The sequence below is a fragment of the Micrasema longulum genome, unplaced genomic scaffold (genome assembly GCF_059751315.1).
Source record: "Micrasema longulum isolate JH-2025_06_02 unplaced genomic scaffold, ASM5975131v1 h1tg000108l, whole genome shotgun sequence".
Taxonomy (NCBI): Eukaryota; Metazoa; Arthropoda; class Insecta; order Trichoptera; family Brachycentridae; genus Micrasema; species Micrasema longulum.
Window position 1 is genome coordinate 80,662 of NW_028277314.1, and position 26,699 is coordinate 107,360.

The 26,699-nt window shown below is 32.7% G+C and overlaps 2 protein-coding genes and 2 non-coding genes across 4 annotated transcripts; 2 read left to right on the plus strand and 2 right to left on the minus strand.

Moving 5' to 3' along the window:
• Positions 1-273: 273 nt before the first annotated feature.
• On the plus strand, positions 274-10,778 carry LOC148284588 (acetylcholine receptor subunit alpha-like). Its single transcript, XM_088237791.1, has 9 exons — positions 274-357; positions 1,727-1,887; positions 2,343-2,387; positions 2,473-2,582; positions 4,005-4,212; positions 5,572-5,749; positions 5,847-5,999; positions 7,010-7,179; positions 9,821-10,778. The coding sequence occupies exons 1-9, from the start codon at positions 303-305 to the stop codon at positions 9,983-9,985; spliced, it is 1,245 nt and encodes a 414-aa protein (XP_088093917.1). The 5' UTR covers positions 274-302; the 3' UTR covers positions 9,986-10,778.
• On the minus strand, positions 3,169-3,252 carry TRNAL-UAA (transfer RNA leucine (anticodon UAA)). The gene has a single exon. It is a non-coding gene; the product is annotated as a tRNA-Leu (tRNA).
• Positions 6,907-6,978, plus strand: TRNAA-CGC (transfer RNA alanine (anticodon CGC)). Its single transcript has one exon. It is a non-coding gene; the product is annotated as a tRNA-Ala (tRNA).
• Positions 10,779-13,958: 3,180 nt separating the features above from the next.
• On the minus strand, positions 13,959-26,472 carry Rtca (RNA 3'-terminal phosphate cyclase). The gene is made up of 9 exons (XM_088237816.1): positions 26,186-26,472; positions 25,936-26,053; positions 24,619-24,745; positions 22,590-22,695; positions 21,798-22,019; positions 19,771-19,895; positions 17,793-17,940; positions 15,440-15,550; positions 13,959-14,282 (listed from the first exon to the last, which is right to left on the minus strand). Exons 1-9 carry the CDS (start codon positions 26,228-26,230, stop codon positions 14,199-14,201), a joined length of 1,086 nt encoding a protein of 361 aa, XP_088093942.1. The 5' UTR covers positions 26,231-26,472; the 3' UTR covers positions 13,959-14,198.
• Between the last annotated feature and the right edge of the window lie 227 nt (positions 26,473-26,699).

Consider the following 26,699-nt stretch of genomic DNA (forward strand, 5'->3'; position numbering starts at 1 on the left):
GTTAAACTACATATGTAAATTAAAACGGGTTTTTTTTGGCTGACATATAAACTGTATGACTGATAAAATAAAATGTATATTTATATTTTTTTAACAAGCTAACCATGTGAAAACAACAAAGAGAAAAAATATGCTCAGTTTCATTTTTTATCAATATATAATATTTATATATATATGTATATATTTATTGAGAAAAAAATATGGGCGTTTCATTGAATCAAATTACAGGGGTGTCATTGTTTCTTTACTATCAGAACCAATCCATTTTATGTCAGTGTGAAGTGTTCATTATTTAAGTTAACATGTCTATTTATTTAGTGTTTACAATTTTAATATTTTTTTTTGTATTATATGCAAGTAAGTAGGTATCTAAATTAATTTATTTTGCAAAAGAGGATTATAAATGTAAAATTTTCATAATATATACCTATTTTTTCCCCTCTATTGAGATGATTATACTCTACTTCTACTAAAGTATGATAATATCAGCTAAACACAAGTTACACGGTTACCAATAGAAAAACCGAATTGAAAAAAGACAATATTTACACAAATATAAAAATAGTGTAAAATACAAGAATAATGTAAAATAGTTGATTATACCTACACATAACTAGACTTACACAATTTGAATACAAATTAAAATAAGTACTATCAGAAAAAACCTGATAATAGTATAATATACACCTAACTAATATTTTCGCATTCTATATATTTTAATTTTGCATAAGGTTTCTCTGTTTTATTTCCCATAATATCGCTTTTCTCCTTCTTAACATTTGTAAATATTACATGATTTGTTTCTGGCTAATATTACCACAGGATGGTAAAGGTGTCCTATTAATATGAGTACTAGGTCGATGTCATAAAATAAAAGAAAAAAAAATCAGAACAGCTGATGATGATAAATAAGTTCTTTCCATTTCATTTTATTTAGTTATCTAGGAAATATAAGCTACAATTTTTTGTATTTAAATTTATTTCAACAGAGAGGGAAAATTTTTTGAGAAGGGAATATGGAAGTCTAGGCATTTACAGGGCTTATGACCTGTCATTGGCTGGTTTAAGTGGCCACTTTACACACGGTGTAACATTCACCATTCTGCCTATGTTTGAACATCCACATTTCCTCAACTCTTCCATCTGTTGACTTTTGTGAAGTAAAAGAGCTGAAACCTTTATCACGTGGGTGAGATTCATCCGGCTGAACCAAATCACCTACTAGGCAACGCCTTGAAGTGCAATTTTTTGTTTTATTTTACAATATAATGTAGATACGCTGTGCTTCTCCAAAAAAAAGGCAAGCTCTTGGGCTTATATTTTTAGTAATTAAATGAACCGTAACAGTCTTGATAAAAATTTCAACGGATGATGAAAAATCTTTTTAAATAGATACTATTTTACAAACTTATAACTTATAACTCTTACACACTGTAATATCTTCTTATATACCAGTTTTCCAACATTTAACATAAATATTTTTTTAAATCTTCGATAAGTTCATTTTCGTTATGTAAAACAGCTGAAACTTTTGTTAATGTAGGCAAAATTATTTCAAATTATTTTCCTTATATACTAAAAAACACCTTATAATATTTATCCTTTTTTCTTAGATACCTATTCTAAATATTAATTGTATCACAAGAACTTTAATGCATTGTTAAAATAAACTAATGTCTTGTTTTGTAACTTTTTAAAGTTTTTTGTCTTATTTTATTTATTAAAGATAGCCAAGAATGCGCCATCAAGCATTCAAATGTAGAAAAGCAGCTTCATAAAGATTTACTATGTGATTATATGAGAGATATGAGACCTCGAGAAAATTCCCAGGAGTCAGTCAATGTTACTATCAGAATGGTCATGAAAACACTTTCATATTCATATGAGGTTTGTGCTAACTTTATTATTGTTATAAGCTTCATGCATATAATGTTTTTCTTGGTTCTTCGGTGAATGGCATTTCTTGTAAATGTTTCAAACAGTATTGTAGCACCTACTTATTTCTGGGCAGATTTTAAAATTGTATTTATATTTATTTATTTATACTTTATTCATTTATTCTACTAAAGTTTATATTTCTTCTTCTTCTGGTTTTATTTAATACCAGGAATTAGTTTGCAGCAAACATTCCCATTACCTTCTCCTTTCATTCTAATTTAATTTGATCGGGGTATTTTCGATGGGGTTGTTCTCTGCCATTCCTTCAAAAATATAATAGTATATGAGATGTTTTCGTGGCGTAAAAATGTGTCTGATCCAATTGGCACATCTTTTATACCTAAACATTACAAAAACTGTGATAAAACAAGAATCTGTCATAATAAAGTTGCCATCTTTTTCAGTTTGCATCCATCGGAATTTTGAATGTTGGAAGTTGGATGGTGTTGGTGAGTAGACTAATTAAAATAACAGTTTCAAATTATACATGACAGGTATATAAATATTTAAGAAATGATTTTATGTTTTCAATAGATATGGAAAGATGATTATTTAAATTGGAAACCTGAAAAATATGGAGGGTTGCTGGAAACGGTAATACATAGTTCAAAAATTTGGACCCCAAATTTGTCTTTGTACAATTCGTAAGTATTTTTATTACATCTGTTTTTGACAAATATTTATGGAAGTGTAGGCAATTGCAGAAGTTATGACCTATTATTGCCTTGTTTAAAGGATTCTTCATATTTCCCTTTAAGTTTTTATCATCATTAAATTTAGTAGGAGTTCATATTTATAAGGATAGTGTTGGGCACAAATTTCCTGCTGAAGTATCAATTTATTGGTATTGTTTTTATAAAGTCATTACCTTAAATCAGTATTTCCCAAAGTAGACAATTACGCCTCATTATAGGCGCTGAAGGCCTTTAAGGGGGCATTGAAGACCTAGAGAATGAGGCATTATTTTATTTTGAAACATCTTTCCATCCCAAAAAGCCACAAATAAAATAAAAAATATTTATTCAATTGTAGTTTGTAGAAAGTTTTAAAATTGCCTTTTCTTCACCAGGGAATCCTTACATTTTATGCATTAGATTACGTCATAAATATGGTATAATATTAAAAATAATTAATTTTCCTCTATACATGGCTAATAAGGAAAATTTGTTTTCTAAAAGAGTTAACGTTTCACAAGTAATTTCGTAAGAAAAAAATGCATCCAAGACATTTTGTCAGGTGTGGGGTTCGAACCCACGCTCCCAATTGGGAACCAGAGCTTAAATCTGGCGCCTTAGACCGCTCGGCCAACCTGACAGCGACCGTTTCTGTCAAAATAATTATATTCAAATTTCAAACGCAAATTCATTTAGAATTTATATAAAAACATTGAGAATAATATTTTCAATTATTATTAATTAAAATAAGACAAAACATCGCAATTTACTGGAGTATTGAAAGTCTTTTAAGATTCAATAAAAAAATATTTATTTAGGTTTCCAAAGATACCGCTAGGTGTACCTTCATAATGGTTCATACAGCGCATCTCAAACCTTTAAATAATTTATGAATAATAATAATATTATTTTAGCTGCTTACAAAAGTGTGCATAAAACATTACTAGTTGATGATACGTTGACACGGTGTTGCAAATATTAAACTATCCAAAATGATAATCATTATTCTCATTAGAGTGTGTATGTACATAACCTCAATATTTTTTTTTAAATATAGATAGTAGGTAGTATTTATTTATGTTTTTAATACAAAACAAAATCATTAATTACATGTCTTAACTTGCGAGAGAAAAAAAAATGCCAAGTTGGGACTATACTCGAGTATATTTCGATAAGATATGCGCGGAACCATGTAGTCAGATAAGAGATAAGACCACCCTTCCAAACATCTTTTTACAATGATCGGGCTTTTATAAACATTTTTAATAATAATTTTACTGTTCCTAATTTAACACGATTTTTCTAAAGGAAGTCTGAAGATGAGAATAACTTGGCTTGTAACTCAAATTTTTGGGCAAACACTAAAATATAATAAATAAATGCTTTTGACAGGCCTGAAACCCCTCAAGCTGAACTTAATACGCCGTGCCTGGTTAGCGCGAGTGGCATTGTAACCTGCATTCCACACATGATGTTTAGAGCAATTTGTACATCAAATTATAAACGATGGCCCCGTGATCAGCAAAATTGTACTCTAACATTTGGTACTTGGATGCAGAAAGGTGAAGAAGTTAGATATGACATCTCGAAGAAAAAACCGGTATTTATATTGTGCTGCAATTACTCATATTAAGTCTCAAACTCCCAAAGTACCTCAAAATCAGTTGTATTTTATAATCTTGCTAAAAAAATATAATGTCTACCATTATGTTATTTCCTGGAGGGGCAGGCTGAGATGGCGGAACGCTATATGCGTCTATTAATGAACATACATCCCTAGCTTATTCCACATTCATACATATTGTCATTCATGCTCCTTGATTGTGTCTGCTTTTGTTGGTACAGACTTGAGATTTCGGTTTATCTAACAATGCTAAGTTTTTTTGCCGTTTTCATCATATGTTCTCTCCACTTATATGTCTGACATATGATTTTAAAAATCAAATTCTTTTTTAATATGAAAATGTGCACAAATCTACACATAGTAAAACTAATAACAGATACTCACAGAAATACATGAAATATACATAAATCGGTTTCTTTGCGTGTGTAAAATATGTTTTAGAAATTAGTTGTTAAGGTTAGTGTGTTTGTGTGAGTGTAAGTGTATGAGAGGGTGGGTGAGTGGGTGCTGTAATGGAATGAAGGTGGACATGTGTGTGTATATTTTGTCATATATTATATTTGTTCCACATCACCAAACCATCTTAGTGATCCCAGAAATTGTTATAATCATACTATATATGATAACAAGTTAATCAAGTTATTCTTTCACTATCGAATTGACAGACTTTTATTTTTGCCAGATTTCATAATAATACAAATATGTAGCCCCGATGTCTAATTAAAGTTTTGTTGTATTTATGAATATAAACAATTTACGTTTCATAAAAAGCAAAATAAATTAATGTGCATAGATTGTAAGTAGTTAACTATATTAACTTATACAGGGTATGTGGTAAACCCTGTCACATCTGAAACCATGATGATCGGTAAGAGCAAGACGACAAATTGGCGTATAAAAAATAGATGGGTTTCAAAATCAAATTGAAAACCAAATGCTTACTAACTTCTGCTGGATTTATGGAGCAGGGCGAGGGGGTGGAAGGAGGACGCGTGGTGGGCGGCGCATCTAGCTACCCCCTATACACTTCTGTTTTCTCCCCTGCAGAAGTAAGCAATCGATGGGTTTTTTATTTTAAAGTTTTGAAACGCATCTATTTTTTTTTTAATTTGCCAATATGTCTCGCTCATACCGATCATCTAAGTTTCAAATGTGACAAGGTTTAGCATGCACCCTGTTTAGGGATTTATTTTTGAGGATTAAAAACTACATATTATCCTTAGTTAAGGTGTTCTCTATACCGGGTAAAAATATTTTAAAAATTTAAATGCCTACCTACTAAAATATGTTTTTTTTAAAATATACATACAATGAATTTGATTTCCTTTTTAATAGATGGACATAACTACCTTAGAGCCCAACAAATACTGGGAAGTGTTGAAATTTGGAGCAGATCGCCATTTAGGAGCATTCGCTTGCTGTCCTAATACTACTTATCCAACAGTAAGTTTTTGGGTTGTAATCCAAAGACATACGGCTTCCGCAGTCGCCTTTCTTCTTACGCCAGCAATCGGTTATTATTATATCCATATTCATCTTTTCATGATGTTATACTTTTTATAGTTTGTTAGTAATGCGGCTTTTACTAAGTTATTTATGTTTTCTTTCAGTAATGATTGCAATAACGCTATCTTCCCTATGGTTGGATTTGAATTCTGTTGAACGTATAATGTTGATGATGTTGAATCTATATTTGCACATTCTTTATATACAAGAGATAGCTCAACTTGTTCCTTCAAATGGAGACGTTCTGTCCAATTCAGGTACTGATGAAATACCTTAGAAAATGTATGAAGAGTGGAGACATGTGTATTTTAAAGTTTATGTTATTTTTGGTACAGTTTGATTAATGAGGCTAACTGATTTATTTATTAAAGTGATTCTAAATGAAAATATTAAACTAATTATTTATAGATAGCGCTTTTATAATTTCTTTTATTGAAAATGCCATTTTTACGTTTATTTTCAATGGAAAATTTACAAAATTTGGTAATCGGAAACTTTGCACGATTTTGATTGTAACAAATAGCATAACAATATAATTTAGGTCCTTTTCACAAAATGGTGTACAAAACCGAAAATAACTTATCTTTTTTTTTGTTTTGTACACCATTTTGTAAAAAGGACCGAAATTAAATTGTTATGGTACCTATTTGTTACAATCAATATGGTGTAAAGTTTCCGCAAACCAAGTTTTGAAAATTTTCCATTGAAAATAAACGTAGAAATTACATTTTTCAATAAAAAAATGATAAAATAATTAATTTTATATTTTTGTTTAGAATCACCTTAAAGTAACAAAATATTCTACTTATGGTCTAATAAAATATTTCAACCAATTTTTGTACAATACGACATAATATTTTCCAAATCAAAATCTGAATAATTAATTATTTGTTTTTTTTTTATCCATAATACTTATAATAGAAAATATAATTTTTTTAGGAAGCACTGAGCACATACATAATATAAAATATATATACATAATTTTATTACGGACCTTTATTAAGTTATTTTGTCCTCATCACCATCCGGGGGTGTAACTCAGTGGTAGAGTGTCTATAGCACATATAATTTTTTAGGAAGCACTGAGCACATACATAATATAAAATATATATACATAATTTTATTACGGACCTTTATTAAGTTATTTTGTCCTCACTACCATCCGGGGGTGTAACTCAGTGGTAGAGTGTCTGCTTCGCATGCTGAAAGTCCTGGGTTCAAATCCCAGCTCCTCCAAATTTATTTTTGAGTTTGTTTTTTTTTACAGTTATTTACTTTAGAGACTCGATGCTTCTTTCGTGCGCCGTATTGCTTGAAGGTATCGCGATGAGAACAATCACGAAAAAAAAATCCGTAGCTCCCCGTTGGATTACCGTCGTAACTGGATTTATGAATACCGGCGCAGGAAAAATCATTATGTTTCACGAATTTGACCCCGTAAGTTAAATATTAAGTATGATACTTTTGGTTTTTTAAAATAATTTATCTTGTGATACTTTTTATGCGAGTGAAATATTTCGCATTCGCCATTCGCCCAATGCCATGGCCCACTCGTTCCCGTCAATTTACTTCATAGACAAAGGATACAATGTATTAAGTTGACCTATTTATTTACAGATGGCAGTAATGTCGCGTATTCAAGAAATTAACAATAAAACCAAAGAAATATCTATTCATAATATAATATTTACAACAAAATCTTTTACTAAATAATAAAATCAATGCAGAATGAATTAAAATCAAAAATTAGGACCAAAAACGAATTGTTTTATAGTAGAATTGTTGACTATTATAATTCTGTGTTTTATTATTTTTTAATGCGATTTGATTTTTCCACTTTGATGAAAATGCAATAATATTGTTTAACTTATTCATTATTATTTAACGTAAGTTTTTTAGGTGCAGACTTTTAAATATTTTTTTAATTAAAAAAAATATAAATAACAATAATTTATTTTTGCCGTTAAAAAAAAAGGTATGAAGTAAGTAACATTTTTTTCTAAACCTAACTGTACTGTAGCTGGACAATGAGTTTTTCTGGGTTATTATGTGTCGTTCTTAATACTCTTTTCAGATGTTTCAGATCGCATTACAGCATCCATAATTAGGGTTGATAGGTGATGTTTGTCAATCATCGGTTGATCTGATGCTGATGCTGTAATGTGATCCGAAAAGTCGGAAAAAAGTACGAACGACACATGGCATAATAGCCCAGAAAATCTCGTTGTGCATCTGAACAGCCATGATAATCTAAGAAATCTAACTGAAGCAATTGAAAATGTCAACGATTGATCCATATTTATTATTGCTGTACTTAAGAGTAAAATAATTAATAATTTTTAAAAAAATATATGTAATTGTTACTTTTGGAATAACTGCACTGAAAACAATATGGATAATAATTATTACATTTATTTGATAGATATTGTTTATTTATTTTTTCATGAACTACTGTAATATTTACAATTGCCTATATGCTCTGTAGCTGAGAGATAGTAGCTGCGTATTGGAGCTGTACATTGTGATTGGGATTGTACAGCGGCCTTGGGATGATTTTTATGAAAATGGTGTAATATGAATCATCTAAAGCATTAACAAATATTATTTCAACCTGTCATAAGCTGGTTTAAGTAATCACTTTACACAGAGTAGCATTCATCGTTTTATAAAAGTAAATACATACTTTATTTTTATTTTACACAAACGGCATTAATTGCCCTTCAAACTATGTAAGGATACACGAAGAGTGAAAACTCTATAAATCCATCCTGTCTGCAAACATTTGAATATACTCAAAACATTGTTCAATCAGACTTGATTTATAACATAACAGGCAAGGGTAGAACCAAATATATCAGCCTTTTCATTAAGAGGTATATCTGTTTTATTTTCCAAATGTATTTCCGTATTTTTACCCTGGATTTGCAATGAAATTTTACACACTACAGATATTTACCATTGATATGTCTCTATTGTTTTGTTTTTATGATAAATTGTTCCTTATAGGAGCTAGGACCTTCCAAAAACCCAAAAAACACAATGAGATAGTCAGGTTCCAATAAATAACTACACATTCTAAAAATAATCAAATAAATTAACACAAATAAAACAGTACTGTCAGTTCCGTATACTGCTATCTTCCATGTATTCATTTAGTCCAAAATAGGCCTTTTTTAGAAGTACGCCTTTTATAAAATTTTTGAATTGATTGTCCGTCATATTTAGGACATTGTCAGGTATTCTATTGTAAAAGCGTACGCAGTGCCCCACAAACGATGTGCTTACCTTACTAAGCTTTAATTTCGGGGTTACTAATTTGTCTTTTCTTTTAGTATTGTAATTATGTTTGTCACTTTTTTTTTGAAAGAGAGATGTATTTTTGCGCACATACAAAATATTATTCTCATTAATATACTGACTATTTACCGTCATAATGTTTATTTCTTTAAAAAGGCATCTTAAAGAATCGCAAAAATGTAAGTTGCAAAACAAAAACTGCAAAAATATCGGCAACCCGACCCCACACTAAAATGCCATAAGCCATAATGGTGTGAAAGTAGCTAAAATAGACTATTCTAGCTGTAGCTACATCCGTTATTAGTCGGATCTTCCTGACAGCGTATGCTGCTGCACTAAGTCTTGCCGCTAAAGCTTTTATATGAGGGGCCAACTGTAGGGTTGAATCTATCGTTAGGCCTAGAAAAACTGTGCTTTTATCAAAATCTAGCCTGTTGTTATCTAGAATTATATGTATGTCAACATTTCTTACATTGGTTCTTACACGGTAAAGCAAATTTAATACATTTTGTTTTTTTTTGCATGTAGTACTAAATTATATGCATTAAACTATTTTAGAATTCTCAAGAGTCATTTACTTCTAGAAAATCATTGACAGAAAAAAAATGTTCAAATACCTATTCATCAAAATTGTCACATCGCATATCCTCTTAATTATGAATATAAGATTCTAACCATGTTTTACATATTTTTTGCATTCCATAATCATTGTTTATTTGTTTCTGTTGTGAAAACCATAATGGTGGATTAAATAATGTAAATTAAATGTTTGTTTTTTCAGGCAACTAGTGCAATGGTAGCCGAAGACGCAGAAAATTTATCAAAAGAGGAAATGGAGAGTAGTGCCAGCAAAGAATGGATGCGATTTGCTCTTATTGTAAACAGAATGTTCTTCATTTTAGTTTGCATCATTTACCTAATTTTATTTTTGAATTATTTACTGTGAAATATGTTTTCTCTCCGAGGTTGATAAAAATAAAAATGCGGGACTAGGAGTTTAAATAATAGAAGTATTAACCGTTCCCAGCACGTAAGTATTAAATATATTTAGGAAAATTCATAAAACATTAAGTTGAGCTGGGCTCCGATTACAACGGGAAGTTAACAGAGTTATCTGCGACTGTCTGTAAAGTAAAATAAAAAATTTATGAAAAAAATTGTATATATTTTTTCGAAAAATTTTAATACCTTCATCGTTAGTATGTAATTGAACATGTTTAGGAAAAAAACCAAATGCATATTCTATTTTTCACACAGAATACTTTATTTTACTTTGTAGATAAAGTTGAAGATAATTGTTAATTTTCGATTGTAATACAGACCCTAATGTCATAAACATTTTGAAAAAAAATTTGAAAATTGCAAATGCGGAATTTTTTAACTTTTGAAAAAATAAACACATTTTTTTAACATTAAACAAACAAGCAAATATGCCCTTCCTCCATAGGGGTGGCGGGGAGTATAGAATGTCATATCACTTTGTCGTTGCATACAGACCTCGCTTCCTCCACATTCATACATCTTCCAATTAATACATCAATAGATTAATTAAAAAATAAGTAGGTATACTTAACTTATCCATACATACTATTTTTCAAAAATGGTAGAACTGATGTTTATGCATTTATAAAAATATGTAATTTTTTAAATGAAAATTCGGTTTGAATTCTAACCTTGTAATCTAGTTCCGATCTATCATTAAAATGTATCATAATTAAAATAAAAATGTTTTAGTTTTACCACTTGTTTGATTTAAGGGATTCAAAAGCAAAACCGCCACTGTCCACGATCACTGTTTTTGGGGAGACAAAATCAGTAGCAAAAAAAACATTTCTTTTGAAAATTAATAGTCTTTTCACTATTATTTGTTATACCACGCACAAATTACGTATTGAACTAAAAGGAAATAGTCTTTTTGATGCAGGTTTTGTTGGTCTTCCCAAAAACAGTGTTCATGGACAATGGTGGAAAATTGTGAGGACAGAGAATTTTGATAAATAGGTATTCGAAGATTTTTCCTCTCTCTATCTTGCAGATGCCTCCCCGATACTGTTCGAAAAAGACAATTGCAATTGAAATACGAGTCGTAGTACTTTTGCAGTTTTTAGCAATGGCCTCAAATCGATTGGTGCCTGATGGTGATATCACGCGTTTATAATTAGAAGAGGATGACATCAGTGAATTAGAGTATCATCTGATAGCGAACAAGAAGAGGTTGATGATGTGGAAAGTGATATTTAAAACGAATGCGACCCGTCCGACAATAAGAATAACAAACTGAATTCTCGAGGGCGATTCTCATCTGGTTACTGGATTTTGTGTTGGAACAACAATCACAGCCTATTCTATCGGAAGACATCTCCGATAATTCAAGTATGTTGACATTATCACAGTAATGTAATATCCAGTCGGAACCGTAAAGGGCGTGCTTCAGGGAGAGCAGGTGCAATAAATATTTTACGAGTTGCCAGAGGACCAGCTCGTGCTGTAAAGAGTATGATAGATTCATTATTATAATTTGACCGATTCATGACCAATCAGATATGAGAAGAAATTGTGAAATGGACAAATTTGGAGATTGCAAAAAACAAAACAACAAAACTACAAGCCTAAACCATTAAGTGGTTTATCAATATTAGCTTCTTGTGATGAGGAGGGCACAGTGAACCATGTAACAGAGAAACCGTATATTATTGAATTTTATAATTGTTCAAAAGGAGGTGGTGTAGACACCTATGTTACATTTGACCAAATAATATGCTCTGTAATGTCATACAGCAGAAAAATCAGTTATTGGCCGACATGCATTTTCTATGGCACGATAAATATATCATGTATCGACAGCTACATTATTTACTGCCCAAATGGTTCTACACGGGGAAAAATATGAGTCGTCGTTATTTTACGAAGATGTTGCATTCGCAACTTGTAGAACTATGGCTCAAAATCCGATTAGAAATTCGCACAATGCCAACACCCATAAATAATAAAATTCAAGATTTACTTGCTGCAAAGAAATATAAAAGTCAAAGCGAGGGCCAGTCAACTCCAGCAATGATCCTCAAACTACAAAGGCACCAATAATAATAAAATTTTGGTCTTTGTTCCTATAGAAGTAACCCCGCAATTTGTGGTGAGCATAAAGTTGAATTTTGCGCACCTCGAGCTTCTAAAAATGAGTTTTAACATTTTTTTTGACTGACGAAAATCTTATAATTTTAGTTCGTTAATGAATTTTTTTATAAGTATATGACATAAAGTTATGTTCTCCAAATTCTAAATATAATTAATTTATGTTTTTAACAAAGTTTATATATTGTATATATTTTTTATCAATATAACCTTTGCTTCATATATGTGTCTAATATACATACAAAAATCATATGTTTTTAATTAGAAATATCCACCTCTAAAATTGTTTGTCGAATCGACGAATGGTTAGGTTTAATGGGGTTCGTGCGAACATTAGGTGCCCAGGGTTGAAAAACCGTTTTCTGGTATGTAACTTAACTAAGCTGATAGGTTTCCTCTTATCCTGATAGTTACTGCATTGTTCAGTATCTCAAATTTTTGTTACATGAACGCAAGGTGAATCTTACGCTCTGGATGCCAGTTGAGAATTTGAAATGATTGCCGTGAAAAATACTCTTATTTCAAGTCTATCTTGGAATTGACCTTGGACATAATGCATGGTAGCCAAATGCGCCAACCTCTATATCATAAGGCAGACAAGCTTCATGGTTCGTTTATTCATTGTTTAAACCAGAGGTTCCAAAACTTTTTTGTGTCATAGACCCCTTGCCATGTTTTTCGGTTTTTGGTAGACCCCTTACTTACCTGATATTGATTTTTCATAAATTTCTAACTGTAGTGAAGTTTAGTGTTAAAAACTTAAAGTTAAAACAAATGTTCAGTTTTGTACATATATTAATTGAATTTAAATTAAAACTACTAAAAATAAAATTTTGTATCTGGAAGGATGAACCTGATGCTTTAATAATAAATTATCAACATTTGGCGTCAATTTTGTCAGGTTTAACCTTAAATCTCCTCGGCCAATAATGTGCAGTCTGTTTCTTTTTTTCGTTAGGAGATTGGTAACAGCGCTGAACCCCCTTTCTACTAGGTATGACGATGGAAAGGAAATTAAAAATTTGCCCGCTATATTCCATAATACAGGATAACTAACGGGTATGTTTTTTTTCAGCCAGAAGTACTTCTGTACTATCAGTGTATGTTGAGATCCACTATCGTGGACCCCCACTTTCATTTCATGGACCCCTAATTTTTTTTTTCCGTTGACATAGACCCCTTGCAGGTTGTCGTAGACCCCAGGGGGTCGATATAGACCACTTTGCGAATCACTAGTTTAAAGGATCAAATCCATGCATTTGGAATAATACCAAACATAATGTTTTGTTTTGCAGAGGTAAGCCAGCGCACGATCGATGTCTGTAGAACCACGCTTGTCAGACTGTATACGCTATGAAATATTTCTTTAGTTTCCCAATGTTCCGTTTGGGTCGACAGTTGCAGATTGTAGTAGGTATCTCCAATAGCTGGTTTACCTTTACTGCAATTCCACATCTCACAGTTAGTTAACTTTGATGTAAAATCTTTCACTGAAAATTTCTCTAGTTGTGATTGTGCAAAATGTGATTGGTATCTCAAGAGATGAAGGAAATAACAAAGTTGTTGAGATATCGGTCTCTTAGTATGAAATCTTAAAGAGGGTTAAATTCCAGTATTATTATAGAAATAAAAGCCCAGTGATACTTAAATCCTTTGGAGGAAAGATGGAATATCCCTAACAACGGTTCACATTGTCATTAAAAGTAGTTATCATGCGCCATTGTTCTTAGACATTGCAACAATGGTGATTGGACGTGAGTAATTAACCAAAAACAAAACAATGGTAGTATTTGAATCACTTCATTTTATTCACAATTTGTCTTAAAATACCCATAATGTCATTTGGGCCTTCTTCAGGAAGAATAACAATATGCATCAAATTGTGTCAAGGGGATGAAACGAGACACAAGACACAAGAAAGGTTATGTGTAAGGGTTGGATAAATTTCATGGATATTATTTTTTTACATTAATATTACATAATAATAATAACACAAACTTTAAAAAAATATGGTAAATAACTTATTTTCATCTTAAATTTTCATTTAGGAAACCAATCCCTTCACATGAGATGATGTTGGAGTTTCCGTCTTTGCTGATATTAAATTTAGCCTAAAATGGAAAAAAGGGCAACATTATTATAAATAGTGAAATAAACTGAAGAAAAAAAGATAAATATTAGTAAAGCTGTAAAATAAAAAATAAAAAAACATTTATTTAAAGCACTATCTTTGTGGTTAATTATTAAAATAAAAATTAAATAACTTTGTTTTTAACCATTAAATTTGTTGCAACAGAGAGGGAAAACATTTTTGAGTTGGGAATATGGGAGTCTAGGCTTATGACCTGTCATTGGCTGGTTTAAGTGGCCACTTTACACACTGTGTAACATTCACCATTCTGCCTATGTTTGAACATCCACATTTCCTCAACTCTTCCATCTGTTGACTTTTGTGAAGTAAAAGAGCTGAAACTTTTATCATGTGGGTGAGATTCATCCTGCTGAACCAATTTACCTACTAGGCAACGCCTGAAAACAATTTTCCAATTTTTTATACTTCTTCTTTTACCAGGTAATTAATTCAACAATGTTTTAAGTATGTCCAAATGCTTGCAGACTGACTAGATTTTCTCCCTAAGCCTCACATATTTCTCAATCTCAATACATTGTTGTTTTTAACCATTTAAGGAACCAAAGCTTTCTTTATCAAGAACAAAACTTGCAACAAGAACAAAATGACAAAAAGACTTGACTTTAGGCTCCATATGGTTTAGATTTAATATTTAGTAGACAATTTTAAAATATAATAGGATGAGAATTATTAGTAAATTAAACCTTGATAAAGAAACTTGTGTAGTTTCGAAACCGATCAGTTAAAAATAAGTGGTTAAAAACAAAGTTGTTATATTTGAATTGAATATATTTTTAATTTCAAAAACATTTATAACTTTGTACTACATTTCACACAAATTTGTTGAAAACCAAGATTAAGATAGTGATGCTTCAACGTTGAAGTGATTGGCAGCATTTTGGAGGTATAATTCCTCAGATGGAACATTTTGGTCCTTAATGTTTTCATCTTTCATTTCGTGAGACTACGCTTTCGTATAAACCACTTAATTTTTAGTTATAAATTGACTTGTTTCGAGGTTACTACCTCATTATCAGGACTTTAACCACAAAGATATTTCATAGAGTGCAGAATTTCGCTTGAAAATAAATTCTAAAAACAATTAAGAAAATATAATGTAGAATTAATTATTCTAACCTGAGTCAACTTCTCGGCAATATAAATAGCAGTCTTGGTGTGCATCGTCACTTCTCCTACTCTTACTGAAGATGAGCCCGTAGCCAATGCCATGAACAGAATTACTTGGTCCTGGATAAATGAGAATACTTTAGGAATATTAAATTGGACACAAAAATTTTGTGACAATTTTGCTAAGAAAGCGATTCCATTATCTAGTAGCCATAATATGCTGTGATGTGGTGGATGTAACAAGATGGCTGCCTTAACGGTGACCAGAGATGTCAACTTAAGAGCAGCAATGCTGTCATCTAGCGGCCATGATCACCTAATTATATCAATTTTTACCAGTGACCGGGTTTTGTCAGACTAGTGGGGAGGGTTATCAATAAAAGTGAAATAAACTATATTCGTATTTTATTACTACTACTACTACCAATGAGTAAATGAGGTCTAGAATTCCAACCGTCCATGCGCTCAGTAGCTGCAAGACATGTTGTTATCTAACTTCTATTTTTATAAATTTGTTTTATATATAATTTTTTTAAATATCACTAAATCTCTAAACTTTATTGCCAAATAAAAAATGTAAATAGGGGCTAGATTTCTTATTGTCTATGCGCTCTGTAGCTGCAAGACGTGCTGTAATCTAGCTCCTGTATATCATAATTGGAGACGAGGAACAAGAATCCCAACCGTCCATGCGCTCTGTAGCGGCAAGACATGGTGGGCTATTTATTTATTGTACAGCGCCCTTGAGGTGATTTTCACAAAAACAGAGCTATATAAATTATCCAAATATATATATATATATATATATATACCATCATGCCATTTCCCCGTAGAGGTAGGCAGAGATAATAGACCGCCACACACATCTATCCTGGCATACATTCCTAGCTTCTTCCACATTCATACATCTTGTCATACATGCCCTTCGGTTCTGTCAGCTTTTGACATGACCAGACTTAAGATTTTGGTTTATCTGATCATGCCACATCTTCTTTGGTCGTCCTCGTCTCACGTTACCATTCATTTTTGCCATATATACATGTTTTACCATTCTTTCGTCGTCCATTCGTTCTACGTGACCAAACCATCTCAGAGACCCTTTCTTAATCTTATCAATTATACTTGACTCAGATTTGCACTCTCGCCTGATTTTATCATTCGTAACCCTGTCATACATTGATTTCCCGCACATTTGTCTAAGAGATCGCATTTCAGCCGCGTTCACTCGGCTTTCATCCTTCCTCTGCCAGTTCCATGTTTCACTTCCATACATAAGTGTTGGGACTAAAACTCCACTATGCACTGCCAGTTTAGCTTCGATGGACATATTCTTATTAGCAATTACTGTGCTTAGTGCTCTGTTCATTTTGTTGCCCGCATTCACTCTCCTTTCAACATCGTTTTCTACTCTTCCATCTCTTGAAAACATGCTTCCCAGATACACAAATTCTTATACTTGTTTGAGACATTCGTTGTTTAGATTTATTATGCAGTCAGTAACCTCACTATCCCTTTGACTTACTTTCGCTTATCGCCAATTCGCTCTCCAGGCATATATCAAACACCATACATTCTAGAGACTATTTGTTGCAAACCATCTTTGCTGCTTGCTAACAGAACTGCATCATCAGCATACAACATATTTTATTATTATAATTAAAATGCAGTTCCACCAAGAAATGTCAGTAGAAAAACTCAATCCATTATTTTTTTAACCTTATTTTTATAAAATTGATAAGTACTGTGGCGGAAAATGGAAAATATGGACAAATTTAGCATTACGAGTAGATATATTTGGAATATAAGGAGTCATCGGAAGTCGAAAAATATCATTTAGAGGAGGGTGAAATATTTAATCGTGCTACAGCGTGTGCATTTCAGGGCATCAGTGCAAATTTTAAAATTTTCATGATGTTCTTACAAAATAAATAAAAATTTTGACTTTTTTAATAGTTGGGTTTGCTCTCATTTTCTGACACAAAAATTTGCACCGCTGTTTGACATTCTGGTCAAAGTTAACGCTCTCTAAGAAACCTGCGCCATCTGGTTTATACAGTGTTTTAAAGACGTCATCCACGGCTAGATGATGGCACTGCACTCTTCTTTTAGGAAACCATAGCTTTAGAAAGTTATTTGTTTCGGCATTCGCTTGATGAGAGTTGATGACAGGAAGTTGCAGCATAGAAGTAAAGTAAGGCAGGAAAATATCGTCGAGTTTCAGGAAAAAGTTGGTAATATTCCACTTGTGGTTTTATTTTAATATTTGTGATGAGCTTTTAACTTTAAAAGTGCCATATCTCGCAACTAGCGAAATGTTGGTAACCAACTTGTGCCAGAAACCTGACAATATGTAGAAACTGACCTGGCAATAGGAGTCTAGACATGCGCCAGCACGCACAGTGTCCACAATCTGTTGGGTCGCCTTCCTGCCCACAGATGGAGGTGGAGTCTCTCGATTCCCGAGACCTGAACCACCAATAATGCAACCACTCGAGGTCTCACAAATTAAACTGTAATGAAACAACATATTGAAAGCATTTTCCAACCTTTGGCATGAGCAAAATAGTCTAATTTCTTAACCTAATATTTTCTTCGGCCTCTAATTTGTATCGATGCAATGACACAATTGTTTGATTGTATGTTCAGTTTGGTGCCACATAGTCATTTACTAAGACAGTTTTGTCAAAAAATTATATTGTAGATTCCATTAATCATATACTCACATAGGTATCAGTGGATTCCTATTGTTGTAACTACAATCATAGTAATTGTGCACAGGACACTGCATTTGTACACCAAAATACAAATTTAGTGCATCTTAATCATCTGTTACACGAAGGTAAGGTGATGTGCAGACTGTGTTTTGTCGTTTTGACATTTCCAATTTTTTGTTGATGATTTGTATTATTTAATCAATGATATTTTGATTATGACCAAATCTTCATAAGCAAACCGATGAGGAAGTTCAGTGCCTACCAATGAATAAAATGACTAGCCTACAGTCTGTATTGAATGCCGTAGCGAGACTTATTTTTGGAATCTCTAAGTTTAGTCATATCACTCCACTACTTCGGGAATTACACTGGCTACGTTTTCCACAGAGGGTGGAAACAAACTCTGTTGGCTTATGTATAAGTCACCGCACAACTCTGCTCCAGAATATCTAAGGGAACTCTGCATTCCAGATGGATTAGCTGACAGACGTCTTACGCTTAGATCAGCTACATCTACGTCGAAAGGAAAAGTTATTATACCTCTACGCAAACAGCGCACTAAATTCGGCGAACGCGCATTTGCGGTCGCAGGCCTTATGGCATGGAATGCTCTCCCAGCAGAGGTCCGAAACTGTGAGAGTGAAGTGATGTTTCGGAAGAAACTTAAAACCCACTTATTCTCTAAATCATTTGAATAAATTCTTAGCATGTGGTGACAAAGTAATTATTTTTCTTAAATTAAAAAGTTAAAATTAAATTTATATATATATATAATCACTTTGTAAAGCGCCCTTGATGTATTATATTACGAAAATAGCGCTATATAAGTTATCCATAATGATAATAATAATGAGCATTGGTTCCTGATAATTACTTAAGACAGTGTCAGCATAGATTTTCATATTCCGATATACAGGACCAATTGCGGTTGCAACAGGTTGCGCCTGTTGGATAGGCTACCGCTATGCTGAACAACATCGCTCTGGATGTTGATCTGTTCTATGTATCTGAAGGGGTTTTCCGGAGCAGGATTCTCCTACTACTTCGACAAGAGTCTCTTTCATGTATTTTTTTCTTGAATTTCAGTTTGTAATGTATATGTTAATTTTATATAAATAAATTTAATTGAATTTTAAAAAAAGATATTCAACAATCACTATAGCTGTCAAAATTTGGATCCCATGTTCAAGTTTAAACGAGATGCTCGTCTTTGAGGCCACAGTCTCAGGTTGGAGAAAACGAGATTCAATCTTAATCCACAGAAGCATTTCCTGAGCAATAGGGTTGTTGATGGTTGGAATAAGCTGCCACAAGAGCTGATCTCAATATGTAGTCTCAATAGGTTAAAAAATGGACTAGATTTGTTTCGGAAAAGTTAAAATGCGCCAACAAATAACATTCGTTAAAATGGATTCAGGCATATCAGCTTTAAGCTTCTCACTTAAAATTAATATAATAATAATAATTATTATTTGTAAAAAGTATTGTTTTATCAAAGATCAAACACATCTAAATTTTAGTAATCTAAAATTTTAATACTTTAGCTGAATATTTTAGATTAGTTTTTGAATGATTTAAAACAGCACAATGACCGGATATTTTAAATTAATATTAAAAATAACTAACATTATACCGCTGGCGTTATCAGGAGCCATTTCACGTGACTCTTTGTAGCATTCTATATTAGGATTGGAGATTCCAAGATCACCGCGAAGCCTTTCTTTTGCTGCCTCACCCATATCATTTGAAACCTGAAAAACATACTGTTAATTATCTTTACAATGAGGAAGTTCAGTGCCTATACAATAGAAACTAAATTATTATTCAAAAATTTTAAGAATAATTGGTTCTTGAGGTTTGATAAAGTTACAGCAAATACATCTATTTTTTGGTTATTAGTGTGTTTGTTCCCGAGAGAGTGAATTCTCGGGAACAGAAAATTAATCCGCGAATTCGACCGATTAGATATATTAATATATCTAAAATAAATATGATGCCTCATTGGCCTATTACGCGCATTAAAATATATACATTTGACCAAATCAGGAACATCAAAAAGATTATTTACAACATTATACAAAAAAACCAGATCAGGTATTATTCTTCTATCAATTTTAAGTCAATTCAATGTATACAAGAGAAGATTATAGTTTATATTTGCTCGCGGTAAATGCAGTTTAAAATTTATGAATCGGTGAAATTGATGCTGGATTTTTCCAATTTTGTTACAATGGGTAGCCAACCTTGAAGAATTTTATTCTACCCGGCACTTAATTAATTAACAATATTTTTTTATTGATAGCATTGATTTAAAATCTTTTGCTGGTCTCAATACAAATCCAAGCATATTTGAGAGATATATCATATAATATGCTTTTAAAATCCATTAAATGAATATATAATATTTTAATTTTATTTCAATAGAGAGGGAAAAATTTTTGAGAAGGGAATATGGAAGTCTAGGCATTTGCAGGGCTTATGACCTGTCATTGGCTGGTTTAAGTGGCCACTTTACACACTGTGTAACATTCACCATTCTGCCCAAGTTTGAACATCCACATTTCCTCAACTCTTCCATCTGTTGACTTTTATGAAGTAAAAGAGCTGAAACCTTTATCACGTGGGTGAGATTCATCCGGCTGAACCAAATCACCTACTAGGCAACGCCTGAAAACAAGTTTTCAATTTTTATACTTCTTCTTTTACCAGGTAGTAATTCAACAATGTTTGATTATGTCCAAATGCTTGCAGACTGGCTGGATTTCCTCCCTAGGGAGTTGTTCATATTTAAATTTATTTCAATAGAGAGGGAAAATACTTCATAAAAGTCAACAGATGGAAGAGTTGAGGAAATGTGGATGTTCAAACTTGGGCAGAATGGTGAATGTTACACAGTGTGTAAAGTGGCCACTTAAACCAGCCAATGACAGGTCATAAGCCCTGCAAATGCCTAGACTTCCATATTCCCTTCTCAAAAATTTTTCCCTCTCTATTGAAATAAATTTAAATATGAACAACTCCCTAGGGAGGAAATCCAGCCAGTCTGCAAGCATTTGGACATAATCAAACATTGTTGATATAATATTTTGATAACACGTAGATGAGTGTTATGTCAAAGGCAAATGATAATTATGAATGTTGCAGTGTCTCAAAAAAAACATTTTACAACAGTCAAGAGGTTTGACTAGAAATAATAAAAGCTTAAATGTGGCAGGAGCTATAGATAAATATGCATTTGTTAGTGTTGTCGCTTTTTCATTCGCCTACGTAATTAAATTGTCGCAGGTGTTTTAAGAATAGTAATTTGACAAAGCAATCGAGATGACCATTGACAATATTGGTGAAAAAATGACATATCTTTCCAGCATAAGGCCCCAGGTAGTCGGAGGTGCGACAAGGCTGGAAAGAGTAAGTAATAACAATACAGACTGACATGGTATGGTCATTTAGCGAGGCATGAGGGAAATGCAGTGAATACGGCGCTTAAACTTCACGAGGGCCGAAAAGGTAGAGGTCGACCCAGTGCCACATGGTGGTGAGTTGCAAAAAGGGAGTATCTCAACTAATGTTTCCTTGTTACATCCGAAATTTCACTATTTCCGTGATCGTAATAACCAAGTGCAACTGTATAATAATAATAATGAAATATGTACCTTTAATGGGAGCACTCCGGCGACAAAACTAAATCCTGTGATCTTCTCAGGTTTACCCGGATCGACCATGGTGATGGGGGAAAGTGACCTAACGGGTGATATGTTGACTGTAACATGCCCCCCCCCTCTGGGAAAATATCCTCGTTTGTATAGCTCAACGTCAAACGTGGCTCCACCAAACTTCTCCAAATTGGGACGGAATACTTCTGAACTGTAGTCAACCTGACAAGAGAAGGATGCTGTATTAGATATTAGATATTTTTACTACTACTACCTTCACGCCATTTCTCTGTAGGTGTAGGCAGAGAAGATGGACTGCCACACACGTCTATCCTGGGGCCTTTTGCTGGACTCATTCGTCTTTAGAATTGTATGCGACTTTCGTAATTCGATGAGTGACAGCATTGACAGTCCTATCTCAACACAGGACTTCTAGTACCATGGAGTTGGGACTTGGGTAAAAACTGAAACTGAACAACTTACCTTCATGTAACAGATGATCGAAATACATTGTAGTTGGTTTACCAATGCAGTGCCCTATGCACCACTGGTGGGGGAAAGGAAAATAATGATGATAAATAATTTTTACATGTGGCATGACAATATTATGATGTATTCATTTTTGTAAAATCATTTTTTATAGATAATATTGCGAAATTTGTATGGTCTTCTGTGTTTCTTTCTTTCTATATGTTTTTTAATTAAATATTTTTTTTTATACGTTACGCTGTGTTTCTTTAAATGTGTGTTGTTTTAGTAGTTGTAAATAAAATAAATACAAGAATAATTTACTTGAGGAGCCATATCAGCATTAGTTCCGCCTCTAAGTTGAAGGGTGACATTTTGATCAGCAAACAGAGCGCAAGGTATCGCAACTTGCATGAGAAGACTAATAGACCTAGAAATAAATATTTACATAATTTATAAACAATAATATGGATATTGTGGTGTTTGAAACTCTCAACCCTTTCGATGACATGGTTTGACAGAGTCAGGGTATTTTGGGCATCAAGGCATGAAGTCTTACACAGCACATGGGTTTTTGCAATATTGATTTTTAAACCCATGCATGCGGAGTACCTATTTAGGCTATCTACAGTGGCCTGAAGACGCCTGACTGAATCGTCGAATATAACCGCATCATCAGCATACTCAAGGTCGCAGAGTTTTTGGGAGGAGGAGATGGATATTCCTTGATCTAGTGGAATTGACTTTCTTAAGATAAAATCCATGAGGATTACAAAATGGAACGGTTCAAGAACGCAACCTTGACAAACTCCAGTGGTGACCTCAAAGCAATCTTTGACAACATCGTTGATTCTGATTCGGAATTTAGTATTTGTGTGAAGGGCCTTGATGAGTTTGACTAGTTTTATAGGCACCCCATATGATTCTAGTATTTCCCAGAGTGTGGGTCTGCGCGGAGTATCAAACTCTTTTTCGTGATATACGTAGCACTTAGCCAAGGAACTATTTAGTTCTTTGTTCTCCTCTAGAATAAAGCTTATGTTGTGGATATGAACCGGTGACTAAATGTCATATACTACAAAGCCAAAAATGTTTTTGATATTTAAAAAAAGTAAAATAATAACCAGTGACTAGTTACATGCTTTCGCGACGTCTTTAAGACTGGTATCTTTGCGATAAAATTAAATATATTTATACAAAATCAGCAAGGAAGAATCATACATTAAAAAAATAGTAACTGATTTTTTTTTTCTGAAGGATCTTTTTACAAAATGTTACTGGGCATGACTTTATTTGATGTTATCTTAATGAGTTAAAATACATATATTGTTCTGGTTCTTTTTTATCAACTACTTGTTATTCCGTTGATTTAAGCATCACTTAAATTATGACACTGAACTCATTTATTTATTTATTAATGGACATTGTCCATTTATACAATTTGTAGAGTTTAAATATTACAATAAAAGAATAGTTAAAAACATTTTCAAGAAAGAAAAGAAGCATTGACAAACATAAGGGACATCAAGACAAGATCTGGACTATTTATTTAGTGCTTGTTTAAATATGTATGCCGAACATATATATGGAATCAATATTAGTTCTACGTTTTTGTAGACTAGAGATATTTAACATTAACTCTATATCAGCAAAAGAATAATTACCTCTCTCAAATCCAAGCATCCACGCTACTTTTCGAAGCAAGCTATGTTGAACTGATTCAATGAGATTTATGCGATTCACATAGAATGGAGACCAGACCACGGAGGCATATTCTAGAAGACGGCGAACAGTTGAGCAATAAAGAGTTTTGATAGTGCGGACATTAGAAAAATCAGAGGATATTCTGTTAACAAAGCCAAGTAACTTCAATGATTTATTTACTATATTACGTATCCATATGCTTGTTGTATGTCAGTTTATAGTCCAGAACAACTCTAAAATCAGGTGTCAGGTGGGAAAGAAAGTATATTGAGCATCTTTTATTTTGTTGCGATTCATAGTAAAAATACATTGTGAGTTAACATATGTTGTGTCCGATTTTGTCCAAATGAAGAGAACAGAAGAACACAACAAAAAAAAATTGTCAATAATGTATGATATATAACATATATAACAGATGTCGAAAATGCTCACATTCATCTTCTCGACATTCCATTTTGAAGGCTTATAATCAAATCAAAAAATATATGCAACATAAAAGCAAACACAATATCTTGTAGAGCAAAAAAATTTATTTTGAATGATGTACAACTTTTACCAATTTGTTTTACTTTTGGTGCACATTTTTTAATTTTGAAAAAATTAAACGCGCACAACTTATGTTAACACCTAACATTAAAATAATTATTACCCAGCTGTTCCAATTGTTGCTATGTATTCTCCTCCTTTAATTTTATTGGGAATAAATTCTATTTCTGTAGAACCAATCCTCGCTCCGCGTACTCGAGCCTGGCATATATCTCTAATTAATTCGATACCTACAAACACAAAAATATTCCATTTTTAATAAGGAAATATCACATACTACGAATACCGATAAAAATATATGAAATGGATTTAGAATAATTAATTGTATTTTAAAAATCAATATGGATACAGTGGAGAAATGTTTTCATACATAAATTTAAGTTTTTTTTTTTTAAATAGGTCGCTAGAAAAACGCGACGTGTTTGGCCTTGATAGTTGTGACTTGTGACATCAAGATTCGTGACAATTTTCCAAAGAAATTTGAATGGTAAGGAACAATTAAACATGAATCGTGACGTATTAGGGGCGTGGTCAATGGAATGGTTGTTTTTGCGGGAATTCAAAATACCAAATTAAAAATATTATTTATGCCACTAATAATAAACAAAAAATATTTTTTACTGGACAGTATTTCATAGATCTTTATTACTTTAAAATTGTAAAAAAAAAACTGATATTTCCCTATTTAAGCAAAAATTATTGCAATTTAAAATTATTTTTATGATTCTTATTCTTTGAAGTGGGGGTCAGTGCTATATTTGTTCGGGACATCACTGCAACCTGAGAAGATCTATTGTGACGGGTCCCCGTGAATTAGTTCTGTCCTCTAAGCCCAGGTCTATAAAGAGCCTGGCTACTGTGTGGAAGGCGAGTGTTCTCATTTTGCTAAATCCCCCCTCCAAGCCCAGATCCTCAAAGTATTTGATAGGGGGCGAGCTCTTTAGCATCCTTAAGTTTAACTAGCAGTCCCCCGAGGATGCGTCTTCTTTTATGATATAAAGCTTTGCATTCACAGATAATGTGAATAAGTGTTCCTCATCTGCACTGCAGAACCTACATCTAGAAGTTTCAGAAAGGTTCAGTCTAGCGGGATGTTTGTTGAATCTGTAGTGCTCTGTAAGGGAGTGATAAACCTCACTTGATTTCGGCTGAGCTATAGTAGGTCGTTATTTTTACGATGATTATTTTAATATTGTTTGATATTTTGCATTTTTTATGTTAATAATAATTGTAATTAAAAATATTTACTGCAAATATTTCATTGTTCTTGGACTGGCACCTGAAACGTAATACTGATCGCTCGACGTTCCAAGTAACAAAACAGATCCAGACACACTGTAATTGGAGTGCAAATGTAGTGACCTACGCGCCGCCATGATGATGATGACGATAAAGTATATTTACATGAATAATAACAAACCTGTAAGATGCTGAGCTGCTAACCCTGGTTTGCTGCGTCCAGCTCTAATTTTAAAAATTTTAATCCCAAATCCACATAGAGCGCTTAACGCTAAGGACATTCTAAGAATTTGTCCTCCCTGAAATTGGTTAAAAAATATATCCAATATCTGCGTATTAAATTATGTAAACAATGTAAAGAAATACTTTGCGAATGTAATAAATTATTTGAACCGGCGGATCGCGTTATTTTAAGGTTATAAAATATCTACCCCTTCGAGAAGGCTGCCGTCTATTTCGATAAGATTTTCAGACATGTTTAAATTATTTTAATATTAAATCAGTTGTTTTAACACAAATATACGATATATTCAAAAGCGTCTCTCAAAAAATACTCTCGTATTTTTGACATTTGACATCACAGATTAATAGTACAAGTATTTGACATGCGCTTGACGTTTGTTTTTCTTGCCTTCGATACAATTCAGTCCTAGATCATAGTGATATAATCTTGTTTATTGTTTATACTGTAGCCATAGATACGTAGTTCGTCGTAGTTCACCGTTCACCCAAAAAGAGGGGGTTGTGGTTCACCTCACCTAAAATAAAATGCGCGCGCTGCGCCCATTATAATTTTAAAAATTGATTATGGCTACCGCAAATAAATGGAACTTCATTGAAAACACTATTTTTCAACTTTTTTTAATATGCGACCTCCTTACGAGTAGAAAAATGTCTGGCGATTCCAACCCCCCCCCTCCCTTTGCCTTGCTCGAGGGGGAGGAT